The following is a 19662-nucleotide window of genomic DNA, read 5'->3' on the forward strand; positions in this document are numbered from 1 at the left end:
CACCTGCCCACCCCATCCCCCATATAACTTGTTTTGAACCTTCTTCACACCTCCAAATAAACAAGGAATCAAACAAGCAAAGACGTCGCCATGTTTTTTTTTTTAATGCAGTTTTGAATTGTTTTCTATGGGCAAACTGTGTGTATCAAAAATGGCTACACAGTGAAACACGAGTGTAAGGGAGCGCAGCGCAGGTGTCACTACGTAGTTTTCACAAATCGACCTAAAACTTTGAACTTCATGGATAACCCTTTTCTCTGAAAAAGCCCTGAAAATCCATAAAAGTTCATGGAGAAACACTGTAGCTCGCCTTGAGGATACTTTATGCAGTAATGTAATGGTGGTAGGAAAAAAGTCCTCCGTCCTAGCGTCAGCGTGCACTGCCGGAGAGCAGCAGCACAGTACTGGGTTGTATAGGAAGTTTTACTTTCCCACTGAGAATCTGAAACCTTTTGCCAATCTACTGCGAACCACCCCCAAGATCTACAAATAGATTCCGATCAGCCTTCTGCCCTCCCTGCTTTATTCTATTCTAACAATCAAAGCGATCCTCTGATGAAGGGCGGTATAGTAAGTAAGCAAATAAGTAAGCAAACAAACAAACAAACAAACAAACAAACAAACAAACAAACAGACAGACAGATAGATAGAGCGTCTGACAATAAACAAAAATTGCAGCTTAACTGATTTAAGCCAAGATAACGGCGCGCTCTTAGGAGAGCCGGATGGGCGGGGTGTAAATAATAAATTATTATTATTATTAACCCCGAAATGAACAAGTTGGGAACCCGCCTTTCGTACCACCTCCCTGAGCACATCCTGTGTACTCTGACCTTGGCTCCCCGATGCGAGGAGCGAGGCCACAGCGCTGACGCAGATTCCTGCTTTCGACTGGCGCTTTTTAGCCAATCAAACCCGAGGCTGCGTGAAAATTCCAACTCCCCAGCGTTCGGAGCGGCTGCGTTTTAACCAATAAGCGCGCGGAGGACGCGCTCCTCTGAGGGCCGAACGCGCCCTCCTTAGCCCAACCACGTCCCAGGTTTCTCAACAGCTTCCCTTTCGCCAGCCAATCATCCAGCCAGAATGTATACATTCCTCCCACGGCTGCTCCAATCGGCTGGCAGGAGAGTCCGGCCCGTCTGATTCCACAGTGTGGCGGCCGCGAGACACTGTAAAGAGGGGCTGAAAGGTGAGAAGGTGGAAGGGAGAAGGTCGCGCGGGGGGGGGGGTGTCGCTGACCCGGCTGCACAGCAGATGGGGGCCTGTGCCTGTTTACTCACGAGTAACACTTTCTCCGCTGGACCGGAGTGGAGAGGGGCTAGTAGAGGAAATGGAGGAGCTCAAGTGAAACGTGAATTACTTATGATGGTGACCATTATTATTATGTTACTTCAACTTATATTATTATCCCGCCTCCACCAAAGAGCCCAGGATGGCAATTAGTTAAGCGGCACTAATAAGCTGGGCTTCATTTCAACCAGTTTGTAGAGCAGACGAGATTGCCTCTGAACATGTGCAGAGTGCGCTTTTCTCACCCTTCCGTAACCGCAGCCTCTGGTTGAGGCCGGCGGAGGAGGTTTCTCAGATCGCGAGTCTTGAGGCCATGGGTTAGATTCTGAGCTTCAGTTCTTCCTGTTCTAGAAATCAAAATAAGAAGAGATGTGGAATGGAAGCAGCCTTGCCAGCTCACTTTCAGAAAAACGCCCGTCTCCTTCCCGATTACCAAATGCACAGAAGTGTAACAAATGGAACTTTTCTCATCACTTTTCTGCCCTGTCAAATTGTTCTTTATTATTTTTTTCCCTTTGGCATATAGGTGCCAAAGTTAAAGGTGGGGGGAGCTGGCAAACTTGGTTAGGAATTAAGCTGACTGGAGGGTAACCAGGGTAGGACAGAAGGTTAGAAATATATATCCAATATATATCCTTCTGTTATATTCAAATGCATTTTAGGGCAGTTAAATATCAACTGCATGTCAATAATGAGTTTGACCAAACTGCGGGAGGCAGTGGAAGACAGGAGTGCCTGGAGTGCTCTGGTCCATGGGGTCATGAAGAGTCAGACACGACTAAACGACTAAACAACAACAAATGTTTACCTAATACTGGGTTTTAATATTGTATTTGAATAATGCAACATTGCCTGCCTTTACTTAAGAAAATATCTTTTTAATCAGCTGCACTAAATTTTGCAAACTTTAGTGTTTTGAAAGTTAAAATGTTTTATAAAAGGTGGTTTGTTACAGAAAACATCCTTTCTTGCATGTAAATATGTTTTAGGAAAACACATTTTGAAGCAGATGCAATCAAAATTTGTTTCAAAGTAGGTGGGTGGTGCTAGGCCAAACCAACCAACCAACCAAAGAGGCAAACCTCATAAAGTGCTAAAGAAAACATATTGTTTGCGAATGCACTCCAGTTGTAAGAAAACTACAACAGTGTTTGTGTTCTGCTTATATTTTGAGGCAGTAAATAAAATAAAAATTTTCCCATAGCATCCTTTATGAGTATTTTGGAAGGGACCTCATATGTCATTTAGTCCAGCCTGTTGATGCAAGAAATTTGGTAGCTTAGTGCTGTTGTTTATCTGAGATTGGTGAAAATGCCCTCCTCTTCTGCACACTACTAGCCCCTATGGAAGTGTCTTGCTGCTGTGGGGATAATAATCTTACAGGGCTGTTGTGAAGCTTGCTGAAGTAATGAGTAATAGAATTATAGAGCTGGAAGGGACCGTGAGGGTCATCTAGCCCCCTGGTATGTAGGAATCTTTCCCCCAATGTGGGGCTCAAACCCACAACCTTGAGATTAAGAGTCTTATGCTATACTGACTGAGCTTTCCCAGAATACATGTCAAGTGTTTTGAACACTCAGAAGAGCTAAGTGTGACTAGCTGTACTACAGTAGTTTGTACCACAGTTGGTGCATATAAGTGTTAGTTGAGCAGCCGGATTGTAGTTGTCAGGTAATGAACTTTAAGAATAACCAAAAAATGAAGTTGGGCAGGTTGCTTTCTACCTATCACACAATCGGTTGTGCCTCACAGGTTGTTAGGATCAGAATGGTAAAGCATTTTCCCACACTGAGAAACCCAGCCGAAATCACAGTGGTAATAGTGTGCTACAGAAAGGAAGATGTTGATGTTCCAATATGATAATTGGGCCCACCGTGGCCATCAGAGGACATTTCTTGCAAATAAGAACTATTCAGTAAAAAGACTGGTATCCACCAGCTTGGACTAGGCTAGAACTACAGGACTGGAGTAGGCAGGAGCAACCAAAAAGGAAGGTTTAAAAGTGTGATTTGACTGCGGAGCATCAGTGATGGCTGGTACACACTGGGACTGGTAGAAGGGAGCCCAGAGCCAATGACAGGCAGAGCCAACTACTTTTTGGCCCAGTCCTCCTACCTGCTGCATTCTACAAGGACTGAGACCCAGGAGGAGGAAGGTGACAGGCAGTACCGCCCCCTGGACTGGTTGTAAGCAGGAAGAAAGTTGGCTGAGGGCATACTGAGATTTGCTCTAATGGACCAGCCTGCACTGGGAGGAGCTACCCCCTGGTTTGAATGACTGCATATTTGTCCAGAGAGTTAAAGGGCGATCTTTTCTTTCATTCACTATAATTCCAGTATGCCCTTCATGCTGACATGTGATCTGACAGTGCTTAAGTGAGACTGAGCTGAAGGGTAAAGATAGTAGATAAGATTGTAACCCAAAAGGTAGTTTAGGTTAAATGGTGAGCCTGCAGGTAGGGCCTGCCCTTCTTACTCTTCATTAGCCCAACACTTTGATGTGTGTGCAGTAAATATGATTGGTGTATCTGAAATTCTGGAGGGCATGGATAAGGTAAAAGCTTGGGAACCTAGGAAGCAGGAGTATGGGCAACAGTGGAGACTAGATAGGGGCATGAATGGGGAACCTTGAAATTGACTGGAAAGGGAAGGAAAGAGTGAAATAACAGCTAGGTCTGCCATGGTCTTGGTGGTGGGAATACACCAGCAGAGTTCAGGAAGCTGCAAGTGCCCCCACTGTTGACTTTCCCCCAACTGTGTTGCTTTTGTTTTTCATTTTGCAGATGGCCCAAAAGCTCCTCCTCAGGCCATTCCTCTCCATCCCTGCCAAGCATCTCTCTGCGCCACTCCGCTCACAGCCACCTTTGCTTCTCTGCCGGGTTTCGGCTGCGCCCTGCAATCTCACCTGGCACCTGCCAGTCCCCTTCACTACTGTGCCTGCAACTACTAGGACATTTTCCACTACTTTGGTCTTCAGGCACACCTTTAACATCCAGGATGGGGATGACTTCCAAGACAGAGTTCTGAAGAGTGAGAAGCCGGTGGTGATTGATTTCCACGCCCAGTGAGTGCAGAGGGTTTTGTTTCTCCTTGACTTAAAGTTGTCGGCATCAGTTCCTGCTTGATCCCTAGTTCATGTGTGTATTAGACCACAATGTGCACAAATGCACACCTTGGATAAATGGTGTGGATGGTCCAGTCCTCTGAGTCCCCTTCTAGCTATGAAGTGCTTGTAGGGTGATAGTGACATGTCCACTAATAGTAATTTGGCATCTTCCCTGTTCTGTTACTTGAATTATGTTAATTACATGCAACAAAAATATGCAGCTGCTGGGTTGCATCTCCCTGTTCGTTTGTTACAAGTCAATAGCAAAAGCTGAAAGGTTTTTATTTTATGCTTTTATTGTGTAGGTGGTGGCTGTTTGCAATATAGCTAGAGCTATTCCATAGCAATAAAGAGAGACTGCAAACATCTTTGTAGCTACATGACCTTTCAGATCAAAACAGTCTTAAAAATTAACTTGGTTGAACTGTGTCAAGAGTCTGCCTGCAGCTCTCAAATGCTATTGGAGTTTTTGTTTTGCTAGACACTTTCCATGTCAGATCTGGGGGGAGAGGAAGGAGACGAGAACCACTGTGGGGGTGGCTGCTTAGCGACCACGGAAGCAGTGGGAGCTAGCTGACTTCCTCAGTACCTTCATTCCAAATATGCCAGCTCAAAAGCAGTTAGTCCCAGACAGCCCTGAAGGGACGAAGGTAGGTGTGGCATGGAATAGCTTGGTCCAGGTGTCATTGCATCAAGGATTAGGAGGGGTTTTTTCTCCCCCCCCAATCCCATGCTCTTCTTTTTGAAAGGGCAAAATGTTGTTTTTATTTTTGTATTGATTTCAACAAAACCAAGCAAAACAATGCATGCTTACATTTTTTAATAACCCAAATGGCGCAAAGGCATCCATTCACTATCGTACTTCTGACTCAGTACAAAATTTGTCGAAGTATGTTTTGCAAGGGACCTTGATACATGAAGTCTCCTCTGCTCAGGTGCAAAACTGGTGTAGGAAAAAACAGCACCTGTGAAAACTGTCCTGTATGGCGATAACTCACAGGTCTATTAAGCCCAAGGTACAGTGATTGAGAACTAGCTGTGGGATCCTAAATGAGTGTACTCTGGACCAAACAGATAGTTGTTGTGTGATCCTCACATGTAGTGGTATATCTGGGGCTTTTTTACGGCTCTGGCTTCTGTATGCATAAGGAAAGGGTTCCAAGATGTTTTCCAAACACCTCTGTGTGAGAGCCTGGGTTCAGTTAGGTGATGTGCTACAATTTTTATGTGCTCCCATTCTTAGGAAACAGCCTAGTGTTAAATCAATCTTCCCTGAGCATGTGATAGGCTATAGTTTGACACATTACAGCAGCCTCCCCCAACCTGGTGACCGGCAAATATTACTGGACTACATCTCCCATCATCCACAACCAGCGCAGCCAAGGTCAGGGCTGATGGGGCTTGTAGTTCAAAACATCTGGAGGGCACCAGGTTACAGAAAGCTGCATTGTGGAGCTCATGCCTTAATCAGAATGATCACATGGCAACTTCAGTGTGCAAACTCACTCTTGTTTAACCCTTAGGGCTCTCTCTGGCAGATGTTAGACCACTTTGTAAAGGGAATATAAGACCACCTGCATTGGCTAGAATGTATACAGTGGTACCTCTGGTTATGAACTTAATTAGTTCCGGAGGTCCGTTCTTAACCTGAAACCGTTCTTAACCTGAGGTACCACTTTAGCTAATGGGGCCTTCCACTGTTGCTGCGCCGCTGGTGCATGATTTCTGTTCTCATCCTGAGGTAAAGTTCTTAACCCAAAGTACTAGTTCCGGGTTAGCAGAGTCTGCAACCCAAAGTGTTTGTAACCCGAGGTGTTTGTAACCCAAGGTACCACTGTAATGGGTTTTTTAAGGGCTCAGTGAAAATGGGGTTCTCCTGCTTTCTGTCCCACATTCACCCTATGGCACAAAACAGCATGAAAGTGGCTCAAACGTACCTTTGAGTGTCCCTTGCAGGAAAACACCCCAAGCTGTCTGTAAAGTGCTCCTTGTAGCTCGGGGCTTTGAATTGTTAAAACTGCTGTAAACCTGCCCAGCACATGCATGCTGTTCTTTAATTTAATCAATATCAGGCTTGATATTTAAAGTTAAGAGGGTTTCTCCTGCAGCTATTAAAGGCAAGCTCACCCCAGGAAATAGGGGAGGAGTTCAGAGTGTTTTGAAAAGCTTCACCACCTTTTTCCTGCTGCCTTTGCTTTTCCCTCACTGAACTCTTAATTTTTTTTCTCTCCTTGGAGGTGGTGCGGTCCCTGCAAGATCTTGGGCCCCAGGCTAGAAAAGATCGTGGCCAAACAGAAGGGGAAGGTGTTGATGGCAAAAGTAGACATTGACGACCACACAGACTTAGCCATTGAATACGAGGTAAGTGCTCATAAACCTCCTAAGAAATATACAGAATATGAGTTGCATAGAACAACTTGGTTTGCTCTTCATTTGTTCTGATTAGGAACCTAGGAGGAGCTGCCTTTTCTAACCTGGGGTCCTCTAGATGTTCTGGACTACAACTCCCATCAGCCCCAGCCAGCACAGTTGTCCAAAACATCTGGAGAGCTCTAGGCTGGGAAAGGATGCTCAATGGGACTCATGGTCTTGACTGAGATAAACCAGAGAGTGGTGACAGAAGATGGATTTATTCAATAAATTAATAGGGGAGCTGTGGCAGAAGAGAGATGAAGGTCCGGTGGTGCAAGAAGCCTTTGTTTGTGGGGAGAGAATCCCTGGGTGATGATAGAAGAGACCCTGGAGCAGCCAACTCAAGTCTTGATGGTCACTGTGTGGGAAGAGTAGTTGCATTATGGAGGATGCCAAGAGGCAGGCAGGCATCAGAGGGCTTAGAACCAGACTAGCCCCCTGGACATTGGACTCCAACTCCCAACAGCCCCAGGAAGCATGGCCAGTGATTGGGATGATGGGAGTTGGAGTCTTAACAGCATCTGGAAGGCAGCACATCAGCTACCCCTGGCTTTAGAAGGTGGCAGGACTGCAGAGAGTCTAGAATAGCATTTGTAACCAAGGTGATCATAAGCAGAGATGCTCATTCCCTGTAAAAGAAAGCCATATTTCCAAGACCCATTTTCAGATATCAGTAAGCCTAGAATTTATTTCTTCATACAAGTTGGAATAGCTCAATCCGTAGAGCATGAGACTCTTAATCTCAGGGTTGTGGGTTTGCTTGTTGAGCAAAAGATTTCTTCATTGTAGGGGGTTGGACCATTGTGGAGGGTAGATGACCCTTGTGGTCCCTTCCAACTCTACAATTCTGTTATTCTTAACTCCCCCTCTTTTTTTTTTAGTTGGTTTGTTCTTTTTTTACAGAATCCTTTCTGTATCAGCTACCAGATTCAATATGCAGAGCTTTACAGAAGGCTGGTCCTTTCCTGTGATGCTTAGGACATCAGAAGAGTTTTGTCTGATACTTAAATTTAGAAGGGTAGAGGGGCAGTGGAAATTGGTGGTGGAAACTTTAAAAACAAGAAAAGCTATGCTTGGCCCTCCCTCTACATTCTCACTTAAAGGCAAGACCATAGCTTAGTGAAAGAGTGTACGCTTTTCAGGAATAAAGCCCCATATTGTATCTCTGATTAAAAGCGTTCCAGTTAATAGGCGCTGAGGCACCTAAGATCCTGGAAAGCTACTACTAGCTGAAGTAAGCAATGCTGGGCTAGAAGTCCAGCAACCTGGTGCTTTGTATAAGACGTCTTCATGTGGCAAAATGATTTTTGCTTCTTTTTAGTTTGTGGCCTTAAGATCCTAAACAATTTTCTACTCTGCTGGGCTTTTTGAGTCCTGCAGATTCCATGCAAATGGGCAGTAAATCTCCCGCTCCTATCAGTCTTCCCTCCCTCGCTCTTGTTTACAAGACAGCGGCCCACCATCTCAGCCTGGAAATTTCACAACAACTTTTCTGCTGCGGCAGATTCTTTGGAAGGGAGAGGGAGGGAGGGACCCCCTCTGTGAGCCTTGGAATGCCTGTACATTCCTTCGCGCAGGCCCTGACCTGCCCTGGGCTCCGGAGCTGTCCCAATGGAGCATCCATCCATGAAGTATTTTCCTGCTGCGAAAAAATTTCACAGGGATTCTTCCCAGAAGGGATTCAGCTCTGACCAGAGCTTCCTTCTCCTGATTCCCAAATAGGGAAGGCATTTGGACACCCTGGGCCAAAGTCCTGGTGCTGCTGCTGCATCTTCTTCTTCAACGCTCGCTAGGCAATCTCCTGCTGACCTAGTTTATTGCTTGGGACAAATTCCTCATTTGTTAAATGGATGGGCCGGCCCTGCCCATGTCTGTTCCTCTTGCTTAGTTGGTCCTTTCTCCCTCTTTCAGGCCAGGGGCCCCTCCTTGATTTGCAACTTCTCCCAGAGAGGCAGGAAGAGGGGCCTGTCTCAGCCTGCCGCCACCTTGCCTTGAACTCTTTCAGTTTCCCCACCGCCTCTTAACTTTGGCTTGCTGCCACCATCCCTTGTTATGTTCCAGTTGAGTCAATAGTGTTCCAGTGATGACCCTTCTCTTCGCACAGCCGCTGGGTGATTTACAGATGGTGCTGTGAGTGGAATGAACAAAGAGAACTTCTGGTCTCCTTTGCCCAGAGTCCTGGTGTCCCACCTCAACAACGTGACCTGTAACCAATCATTATTTTATATGCTGCCTTTCAGGTGGACCCAACGAAAGCTGTTTGAATAAACCTATTACGGCGAGAAGCACTGATTATAAAATTAAAACCTAAAAGGCAGCTATTTGGCATGAAGCAGCTATTTCTGTCTCTTCTCCCCTTCCCTCGAGGAAATATGCTCCTTCAGAAGCCCCTCTAGTGGCATTTGGGGGAAGAAGTGGAACAAACCCACCCCTCGCAGGGTATGGGGTGAGCTGGAAAGTGGGTCAGCTGCTGCTCATTTAAAGACATTGCCTAAAATTCTTAAAATAGCAAACACTTACGAGCCATGAATCAAAAATCATAGGAAGATAGGAAGCTGCCTTATATCAAGTTAGACTTTTGTGAAGATTGTCTACTAAACTGGCTGGCAGTAACTCACTAGGATTTCAGGCAGAGGACATTCCCAGCCCTACCTTGAAATCTGGGCTTCAAACTTTTGTCTCTCTCTCTCTCTTTCTCTCTCTCTCTCTCTCTCTCTCTCTCACACACACACACACACACACACTTCTTGCACTGCCAAGCATACAATTATAAAGGTCATACATAATACTCAAAACCTCCTGACTAATATCTTCTTATGACCTTCATTCAGTTTCAAACCCTAATCACAACTTTCTAAGGAGTCTTTGCCAGTTTTCAAAGAATGGAGGACCTTAGCTGCCTGTCCTTTACTTAGCATATATTTTTCACATGTCAGGAATTAAATTCAGATTTTGAGTCTGTCTTGGTATGGATGGGGAACGATTAAATGTTCCACACCCTATTGATTTATGCCTAGCATAGAAAAAGCCCTTGTAGTGTTAAACTGTGGACGGGAAGAGTGACTCAGCAGTTAACATTCTTTGCATTCTACCCAGGAGACCTTGCTCTGCCCCAGACTTCCTGTGTAACTTAGGGCAAGCCATTTTTATATACAGCTTGTTCCTTGCTTTGTGGCTGCAGTTTTGGGCATTGGGAGAATAGGGTACTGGATCCTCACTCTATAAAGTGCTTTTATTGCTTATTTGCATCCCACATGTCTCCACAAGTAAAGCATCTGACTCTTTCTAAAATGAAGAAAAGAGGAGCTTTCTGGGAGTGTTTTGAGGGCCCAGGAATTTTTATAGTTGTCCCCTAGAGGGCACTAAAGAACATCAATTAACCATAATCTATAATCTGTTGTATGTTGAGCCTTCATTAGGTTTTTCTTTTAAAAAAAAACCACACACACATCCTGGAGTAACCATAGGATGTGGCACTCTTAAGGAGCTGCAGTGCATTGGCCAGCAGAGGGGAAAGGGTGGGGCCCAGCTGAAACAGGCCTTCTGAGTCCAGAGCGTTTGTGGAAAAGAGAAGCCAGATCTCCCAGGGCTTTCCATTGGGGAGGCTTTGCGTGTGGCAAATTGCTGATGGCTGCAAGACGCAGCGCAGCTGGGAGCGTGTTTGATGAGAAAGCACATTCCAGGGATGGACAGCAGGCAAGATAAGGATAGGACACGACCCAGTGGCTGAGCTGTCTACAGATAAGGGCGCCAGAGGGGAGCTGTGGAATGTGTCAGCCCCTTCTGAAATATTTACAAATTCTTCTCTTGTCAGTCTCTGGACTACTTTAATGGGCTTGCTCACATGTGGGGGGGGGCATAGCCTGCAGTTTTAAAGCACTGGGCCCTGCAGTACTCAGCTAGCAAGCCCCTGCAGATCCTCTTCCTGTTGTTGCCTGATCCCTGGCTGTCCTCTCAATCCTTTGTCAAAATTGGGCAGTAAGAAGCTGATAGATCAATAAGCCAGCTTGCAGGAGGGGGAGGGGTGTAGCATGACTCCAGAAACGTGAGCTACATTCACACCATACATTTAGAGAGCTACAATACCACTTTAAACGGTCCCTGCTTCCCCCATAGAATTATGGGAGCTGTAGTTTGCTAAGGGTTCTGAGAGTTGTTAAGAGACCCTGTATTCCTATTACGGAGCTACAATTCCTAGAGTGGATTAACAGTCAAGCCCTCTTCCCAGGGAACTCTGGGAGAAGAATAGGAGACCTCCTATAACCTCCCAGCACCTTTAACAAACGGCAGTTCCCATAATTATTTGCGGGGAAGCCATGACTGTTTAAAGTAGTATCATGGTGCTTTGAATGTATGGTACAAATGTGGCCTTCTGGTGTTCTGCTTCATCACTCTTAGAATAAATATACTGGTGGCTGGGCTATGTGTATTCAGTAGTTGTGCTCTACCCTTTAAGAAATTTGAAGGCCTCAGTCTGTGTTTAAAGCAGAGTTTGGATATCCCCCCCCCCGATGTTGAATTGCAGCTCCCATCATCATCCCTGGCCATTGACCATTCTTCCTGGGACTGATGGAGAGTCCCACAACATCTGGAGGGCCATGGGTTCCCCCAGCCCTGATATAAAGCATGTTACAATGGTACCTCAGGTTAAGTACTTACTTCATTCCGGAGGTCCGTTCTGAACCTGAAAATGTTCTTAACCTGAAGCACCACTTTAGCTAATGAGGCCTCCTGCTGCTGCTGCGCCGCTGGAGCATGATTTCTGTTCTCATCCTGAAGCAAAGTTCTTAATCCGAGGTACTATTTCTGGGTCAGTGGAGTCTGTAACCTGAAGCGTATGTAACCTGAAGCGTATGTAATCCGATGTACCACTGTAGTTACTTTGGATGCAAATTCAGGTTTGAAACCACGTAGCAAATCTCTGGCTAACCATTTGAAGGCAGAGGGGTGGGATTCCAGAGGACAGAGCTTCAGTGCCCTCCTTGTGACAGGCAGAAATGATTGTACAAAATAAGCAAATATAGAGCCTCCTCTATCTAAAGCACCCACACACATACCCTGGATGTTGTAAGTCTGTCATATTCACTCTTCGACCACTTTGACACCGCAAAGAGGGACACATCCATTTTTCTCTCCACTTCTGTTTGGGCACAGTTAAAACCACATTTAGGGATAAGAAGTCAGGCAATGACATCTGCAGAACTGGAGTATTGCTGTATGTGAACTTGATGTCAGTTGCGGGCTAGAAATAGATGACCAGGAGCCAAGGAGGAGCTGCTTAAAAGCTTCCTGTCTGGAAAGCTATAACCATAAACCTTCCAGCAGTACTATAAGTTCTGTGTAGCTATAAACCTGTGCAACTGGGCAGGGAGTGGGGGGAAGTAACACTTTCTTACCACATGGTCAGAGGTGACAGTCAGATGCCGTGCCTCTGCACAGCTACACAAACTGCATGGTGAGCTTTTAAGCAGCCGCAGAGTGCATCCTGGTCAGCTCTTCCTCTACCAGAGAGCCTGCTTTTCAGAAAGTTGGCAGTGCAGCTTCACACTAGGGCTGTCTCTTCCTTCTCTCTAGTTCAGGAATGGGGAAAACTGTGCCCCCCCCAATGTTGTTGGACTACAACTCCCATCTTTCCTTGACCTTTGCCTCAGACCATGCTTGCTGGGCCTGATGGGAGCTGTAGTCCAGTCATATCTGGAGGGCTATAGATTAGCCATCCCAGCCTTACTCTGTTTTCCAAGCAGGAAAGTGCATTTGTTATCATGCAGAGTACCAGCAGAAACTTCCTTTCTGCCAAATGCAAACTCCATACTGGAGCTGTACGCCTTTGACAGTCATCTTTCTAAAACTAAAACAACCCCCACCCCACCCCAAATCCAAGTGATCCTGTTCAATTTCTTAGGAGCTCTCCAATATGAGGAAACATTAATCATTCACCTTTTTTACAGCGTCCTACCTTTGTTTCAATGTTTGCTTTGACTTCTACAATGATGTTCACAGGTCAGTGGAGCACAGCTATTATTCTATCTTTCCTTCTTTGTTCCTAGGTTTCAGCAGTGCCCACAGTCCTGGCTATGAAGAACGGCGATGTGGTGGATAAGTTTGTAGGGATAAAAGATGAGGATCAGCTGGAAGCCTTCCTCAAGAAACTTATGGGACCTTGAGCAACCCAGGACAAGTGTGTGAATATGCCCCAGGACTCTTTTCCCTTTTTGTTTTTAAGCCTAGTTCCTTGGGAGGAGATGAGGGACAGTGGAACTGCCTTGGAGCAGTTGGGCTAGTGTCTGGTTTTGGGAGGGAACAAGCTGCACCATTCTAGCTCAGCTGGGGACAAACAGCCATGGTTCTGAGCTTGATGGGAAGGCTGGTTACTCCGTGGGAGAAGAGGAATAGAGCCTGCTGCCTGCCAGCAAATAGCCATGGCAAGAAATGGAAGACTCCCAACATAGACAGGGGAGAAGTTTCCCTCATCCTGCTCCAGTCCAGATCCTGTACAATTAACAGCTGCTGCCCATGAGAGATGGTGGCAGACTTCCTTAGAAAAACCAGTTCCCCTGCTACATCTCTTCCTTCCCACCCTCTCTGTCCAGGGGTACTTTTTAATCATGCGGCTCTCTTTGGCCACTGCTGCAACACACACCCCTCCCTGTGCGCTGCTGTTTATAAACCAAATGAAGAGAAACATTGTTTGGAATCTTCTCTCCCCCCCCCCTTTTTTTTTTTTTGGTAGATCTGTAATAAAGACAGCTTTAGTAATTGCTCCGTTCCCTTTTTTGTAGATAATTCTTCATGAGCTGAGAGAGAAGGTTCTTCCCTTCTGCAGGAAAGCTGAAGCCCTTCCACTTGGCTTGGGTGGTTGTGGGTTTGAGCAGGGGAGTGTTGGCAAGGAGGGTCTTGGGATCACCCATCCTTCACCAAACTAGAAGATACTTAGGTAGCCTGTTGCAGTGATGCCAGTCTTCATGGCAAAAGTAGTGCAGGGATGGGGAGTCTGATCAGCCTGAACCAGCAAGATGAAGCAAGCTGGTTTTCCCCTGCTCCAGAGGGTAGGACTTGAACCAATGGCTTCAAGTTACAAGAAAAGAGATTCCGACTAAATGCCAGAAGAACTTTCTGACAGTAAGAGCTGTTTGACAGTGGAATGGTCTCCCTCGGGAGGTGGTGAACTCTCCTTCCTTGGAGGTTTTTAAGCAGAGGTTGGGTGGCCATCTGTCATGGATGCTTTAGTTGAGATTCCTTCATTGCAGGGGGTTGGACTAGATGACCCTTGGGGTCCCTTCCAGTTCTACGATTCTATGAACATCTGGAGGTCCACATGTTCTCCACCACTACTTTAATGACATTTTCCCATCTGTTTCTTGAGATGGCCCATTCCACCATCATGGAACAGAGGCCAGCCCTGAAGTTTTTCAGTGATGAACATGAAATGCTTTCTTTGCAGATCATCTTTGAAATCTTCAGGAAGGGGGTGGTGCATTGGCAAACAATATAACCACAGCTGGGAACATGGGTGCCAAATTCATAGAAAATAAAAACACTGGTGACTATTTTCTAAGGTCAAGCAGTCTCTGTTTCTGTTGAGTATGGCCCTAGAGGTTAAACAGTCAAAATGTGGGAGCTGGCAGTAGTTGGGATTTCTCAGCGCCTTGGGCTGCTACATACTTCCTGTTAAACAGGGATGCTAATCCTTGCCAGAGGCAGAGAGCGTGATGGATAGGAATACTTCTTCCTTAAAACATGCAAATGGCTGATATGGGAGAGATAGGATGCTGAGCTAGCTACTTGTCAATATGTCCCAGAGAAAGCTATTAAATTTCTTTTTGCTGCATAGCAAAAATTATTTTGTTCACTGGTGGACCACTGCACCAGTTGGGCCTCTAAGACATGGTTTTATAGAATGCCAAACCTGTGTTGAAAACACCTGCAAACCTGGGAAGGGCTGAGCTTTTAGATCTAGCTGCCCATTGCTATTAGGGCTTCTTGGAACTCAGTTTGACGTAACAGCCTGCCGCTGAGCAAAGGTTTCAAAAGAAGCACAGCTAAAAGAAGAGTCTCGTTTTCCTTTTTGCCTTATGGTTCTACCCTCAGCTATTTGAAAAGGAATCATATTTCAAGCCATAATCTTATTGGAGGAAATGTTACACAGCAGAGTGAATAATTCATACTTTTAGGCTGGAACTACTCTAACCTTTAGATCATAGTGGCTGTTTTTTAAAAAATTTGTTTTCACCCGTGATTTAGTGTAAATCCTCCCAGCTTCTCCCCTTCTGCTCTTCCCTTAGAAGTGTCTTGTTTTCAACCACACGGCTGGCTGCCTGCTTCCTTCATGTGACCAGCCTCTTCACCTGCCACACCCATCCTTTTTCTCTTTGGATGAGGAAGTAGCTTTGACCCTGAAAAACCATATATGAAAGGCTCGTTACCACTCACTGCTATCTTCATAGATGCTTCTGTTGCAGACACATGCAGATTTTTTATGAAGCTGATATTTTTTTGTCCTTGGTTTTTGCACATAACACTTTCTTGGCTCTTAGTGTGGTCCTCTTCTCTCTGTGTACAGAGTCAAGATCTGAAGGGGTTTGTTGGAGAGAAGGGAGTTTTGCCCACTTCCTTACAGCACAAGGCAATCAGAAAGAGTTTAAAGGAGTTCTGTTTCTTTGAGACAGACCTAAATGCCCAGGCAGCAATGTTCCTGCCAGCATCCTCAAGGAGGCTGCCCAGCCAGCTTCAGGAAATGGTGCCAGGAAGAGGGAGGAGGCCGGACTCTTAATTTTGTCCTTGACTGTTGCTATAGAGGTTTTGCTATAGGGATCAAATTTTTTAGATGAAACTATAAACAAAATGTTAGGTATTCATTATTAAGGATTCTTTGGAACAGTTTGAAAGGGCATGGGCTTGTATCAAGAACAGTGCTAAATAGCTGTCCTGTCAGCACGAGGATTTACACTTGTGCAAATCAGCTCCCCCCACCCTCCTTCCCTTTGCTTGCCTCATAAATCTGTTCTGGGGGATCTCCCAACCCTGTGGAGCAGATTTGCGAAGGGGGCTAGACAGATATCTAAAGGGCTGTCGCATGGAATATGGAGCAAGCTTGTTTCCCCCTGCTCTGGAGGGTAGGACTTGAACCAATGGAATCAAATTACAAGAAAGGAGATTCCGACTAAACGTCAGGAAGAACTTTCTGACAACAAGAGCTGTTTGACAGTGGAAGGAACTCCCACACTCGGTGGTGGACTCTCCTTCCTTGGAGATTTCTAAGCAGAAGTTGGATGGCCATCTGTCATGGATGCCTTTTCCTGCAGTGCACGGGTTTGCACTAGATAACCCTTGGGGTCCTTTCCAACTCTACAATTCAATGAGTCTATGTGCAGGGGGAGGAGGAACATCCCATTGCACAAGTGTAAATCCTTGCTGCATCGAATGCAAGCCATGGTGTCTTGCCTCCATAGAGTTTTCCCTCCAATGTCCACCTAACTACAATGCTCGCTCTTGTTGCAAAACACTGAAAGCCAAAGTAGGGTCTTGTCTTATTTCTGATTTAGGGTTGTCGATCGGTAACCTGGAGGTGATATCTGGAGAAAGTGAACAGTCGTTCTTCTTCCTCTCTCATAGTGCGTCCAGTGATGCTGCATGGTAGGACAAGATCAAAGAGGGGTGCTTTGTCAACACAGGGCATAGTTAAAGGATGGAACTTGCTACCCAGCGGAGGCTGGTCCTTTTGAGTACTGGCCCAGCAGCCTCTGTCTGCCCTCACCTCCATCTTCCAGTCCAGACTGCGACCTTAGCTGCCAGCTTCCTCCTCTTTAGTCTCAGTATTACCTCCTGCAGAACTGAGCAGGGAGAAGGATGGGGACAAAAGCAGAATTAGTTCGCTTTGGTTCTGTCCACCTTTGACCTCCCTGCTATCTGCTACACCAGTCTCAAGGGACACTTGCCACTACTGTTGTTGCCATAAGTTGTGATGCTGGCTATGCTGGCATTTGGATAAAGTATGCTGGCTACCAACTTAAAGCAAAGGGGAATAGGCAAATTCATGGAGCATAAAGGTTACTAGTCTTGACTACATAGTACTTCCAGGATCAGAGACACTGTTCTTCTGAATACCAGGTGTTGGCCAATATGAACAGGAAAGGTCCTGAACTCATATCCTGCTTGTGGGATTCCCAAAGGCATCCAGTTGGCCACTTCTGGAAGCAGGCAATTGGATCAGATTGGCTGTTGGTTTGATCTAGCAGGGCTTGTGCGTCTTCAATGGATCTAAATAAGGCTGCCTCCCATGATTCATGGGACCTGATGCTCTTTCATGTCTCAGATTTGAAGAGTCTTCATCACAGCTTGAAACTGTTCTCTGCGACAATGAGGGATAGAAGCTTAGCTTCTCGAAACTTAATTCCAGCCCCGGGTGCCAAATTCCATGCTTGCGCTATGCATAGTTGGAGCAGGCACATTTCCTGCCTGTAGCAAAGGGAGGCATTGTCAGCGACGTGCAGGAAAAGTCTGGGAGGGGGAGCAGGCCTGGTATGTTTTCTACAGTGGTTAACTTCAGTGCCCTGCCATAAACACAGAACAGGAAAAAACAGCTGCAGGCACTGTGACTTTGCATTGTGTATTTAAGAGCCTGCATAAATTGGCTATTTTATCGCTTCCTTCCAAGGCTCTGGGGCCTGGGTGGTATCGTGTACAACAAGCTGGAGATTTACTGGCAACCCCTAATATGTGCATCACTTTGTGACAGTCACAATTGCTGATTCTTTCTAATACAAAGTGGGGGGGGGGCCGCCTGTGAGTATTTCAGCGAAGAAAGAGAGCGACATGCATCTCCTCCCTCTCGCCCTCTCCAAATCACTAGCAGCTTTTAAAATGGCCTAAAATCTCTTGAGGCTTTGGACGCTTTTTGAGTTATGAATTGAAAATGTCAGAGAATCAGAAGGGCAAAGATGCTACTGTTATGTAGCCAGCCCTGACTTAATTGCCTCTCCCTTTTTGCCTCTGCAGAAGGGAATTGCTGTGGGCCCTAGCTGATCACTACTAGCAAGAGAAGGGCGCTTGCCTTCTCTTTGGCCTTCGCATGTGCCACCCTTTTGTCAAATTCAGTTTTTTCAGAGCTATATACATTGAAACAATTAACAACACACACACACAAATGCCCAGGTGATTAAGAATGCCTGGCTGGTACCTAAAAACTTGTAAAATTGTTGCCAGGTGCAGCCTCTTGGGGAACTCGGAACTCAGAGGGGCCACCACTGAAAAGGCCATTGTAGTCATGCTGCACTGCTGGGAAGGAAAGCACTTAAAGCAGCATGTCGGCAGAAGTTCTCATGACATGCCGTGCATCTAAAGCACATGGCTCCCCCACAAAGAATCATGGAAACTGTTGTTTGCTAAGGGTGCCGAGAATTATAGCTTTGTGAGGGGGGAAACTGTGTGCGACCCTGCAATGGACCTCAGGCTTCCATGGCACAGGGAGGGTGGGCGACTCGTGGGGCTGGATGTGCACGGATAAACAAATACCTGTGTGCATGCCTAAGGCCTCAGGTTTCTGGAAACCGGGTGGGGGTGGGGAAGTCTTAAATGAGAGGCAGGAGACAGCAACACACTGTGCAAATACATCCCAGTAAACTGCCTGCTGGTTTGGATGGAAAACACAGGGGTAAGTCTGTTTCTCGAGATGTCCTGTTTTCCCTCCACCCCCTTTTAGTTGCAGCGCTGCTTCTCTGTCCAGCTTAGCTTAAGACACGTCATCACCCCCCTCTAATAGCCATCTCAGGTAACCAGTGCAGACAGGCCCGGAGCCAAAGAGGTCCTCTAAGAAAGAAGTGTTGGCAGGTTTGGGGGAACCCTGAGGTTTGCAGAAGTGCTAAAAATATTTAGGGGGAAGGGAATTGTAAGTGCGGGGGGCAAACTTGAAAACAGCCCCATGCGGACAGTATTCTCAGTGAGCCCAGAATGCAGGCATACCGTTGGGGAGGGGATGGAAAATAAGCAAGGAGGGAGGACAGGGTGTAGTGCCCTGGAAAGGGGCGTGGCTGGCAGCCACACTGCAACACTTTGTTACAGATCCCACTTGGATACCTATAAAATACTCAGGTTTGAGGCAGCTAGCCACCTGTAATGGTTATAGGGGTTGCTCGTGCGTAAGTTGCCGCCACTCCTGGCTAGGTTGCCTGGTTAAACCTTTTCTGTCTGGACAGCCCTTCACTTCGTGGCTGTTTCAGTCGCTAGCAGAATCCGTCAGTGGGCGTTTCTTGAACCTCTTCCAGCACAAAAGTTCTTTGACGCCAAGTCTCCGCCTACTCTCCCTGCGCGGAAGTCTTCTGCGCAGGGTGGGTGTGGGCAGCGGAGGACCCGTGCTCTCCCCGCTGGTCTCCGGCGAGGAGTCCTGGAGCCCCCTCGCCGATTCCCCCATCTGCCCCCCTTTATCCCTGGTGTTACGCTGATTTCCTTCCCCAGCCGATGAGCTGTCTCTCTCCCTGCTGGGCCCTTCTCCAGCATCGCTTGGGAGCCTTGCCTCCGCCTCTGGCTCCGATGGCAGTTCCCTGACACCACCCTTTAGCCCTCTTTTGGTTTGGGGGGCTGTGGGGTGGGGTGTGTGAGAAAGGCATTCTTTATGCCTTCCTCCTGTAACTCTTCTCTCCCCTCCTCAAAGTCTGCAGAAGTACTGTAAGGCTCCTTTTCCAGGTTGTCTGAAGCCTTGGAACAGGAATGCTTCTCTTAGGCACTGGGGATGCACCGCAACATTTAGTTGCAGGTCCCGCTTGCATTGTTCTAGTCTTGTCTTACTAAAAAGGGCAGTGTGCCTCATTTGCAGAAACCGCTTTGCTCCGCTTCAGTGATCGCAATTTATGTACCACTGCA

General features: G+C 46.6%; 1 protein-coding gene across 3 annotated transcripts; it reads left to right on the plus strand.

Moving 5' to 3' along the window:
• The first annotated feature begins 1044 nt into the window (after window positions 1-1044).
• On the plus strand, window positions 1045-13565 carry TXN2 (thioredoxin 2). Of its 3 annotated transcripts, none has more exons than XM_083574002.1 (4): window positions 1045-1189; window positions 4073-4353; window positions 6633-6756; window positions 12855-13565. In XM_083574002.1, exons 2-4 carry the CDS (start codon window positions 4073-4075, stop codon window positions 12969-12971), a joined length of 522 nt encoding a protein of 173 aa, XP_083430128.1. In that variant the 5' UTR covers window positions 1045-1189; the 3' UTR covers window positions 12972-13565. The 3 variants fall into 3 exon arrangements, with proteins under 3 accessions (XP_083430128.1, XP_083430129.1, XP_083430127.1); XM_083574003.1 differs by lacking the exon at window positions 1045-1189 and adding an exon at window positions 1210-1351; XM_083574001.1 differs by lacking the exon at window positions 1045-1189 and adding an exon at window positions 1225-1368.
• The last annotated feature ends 6097 nt before the right edge of the window (window positions 13566-19662 follow it).

Source organism: Podarcis filfolensis (genome assembly GCF_964270895.1).
Source record: "Podarcis filfolensis genome assembly, chromosome: 10".
NCBI classification, from domain to species: domain Eukaryota; kingdom Metazoa; phylum Chordata; class Lepidosauria; order Squamata; family Lacertidae; genus Podarcis; species Podarcis filfolensis.

What these genes read in the sequence shown, in the direction of transcription:
- TXN2 (XM_083574001.1), top strand. Translation starts at nt 1,255, where the DNA reads ATGGGGGCCTGTGCCTGTTTACTCACGAGTAACACTTTCTCCGCTGGA. An exon ending in AACGTGAATTACTTATGATG is followed by an intron (nt 1,369 to 4,072) that starts GTGACCATTATT and finishes TTCATTTTGCAG; the next exon opens with ATGGCCCAAAAGCTCCTCCT. An exon ending in GTGATTGATTTCCACGCCCA is followed by an intron (nt 4,354 to 6,632) that starts GTGAGTGCAGAG and finishes CTCTCCTTGGAG; the next exon opens with GTGGTGCGGTCCCTGCAAGA.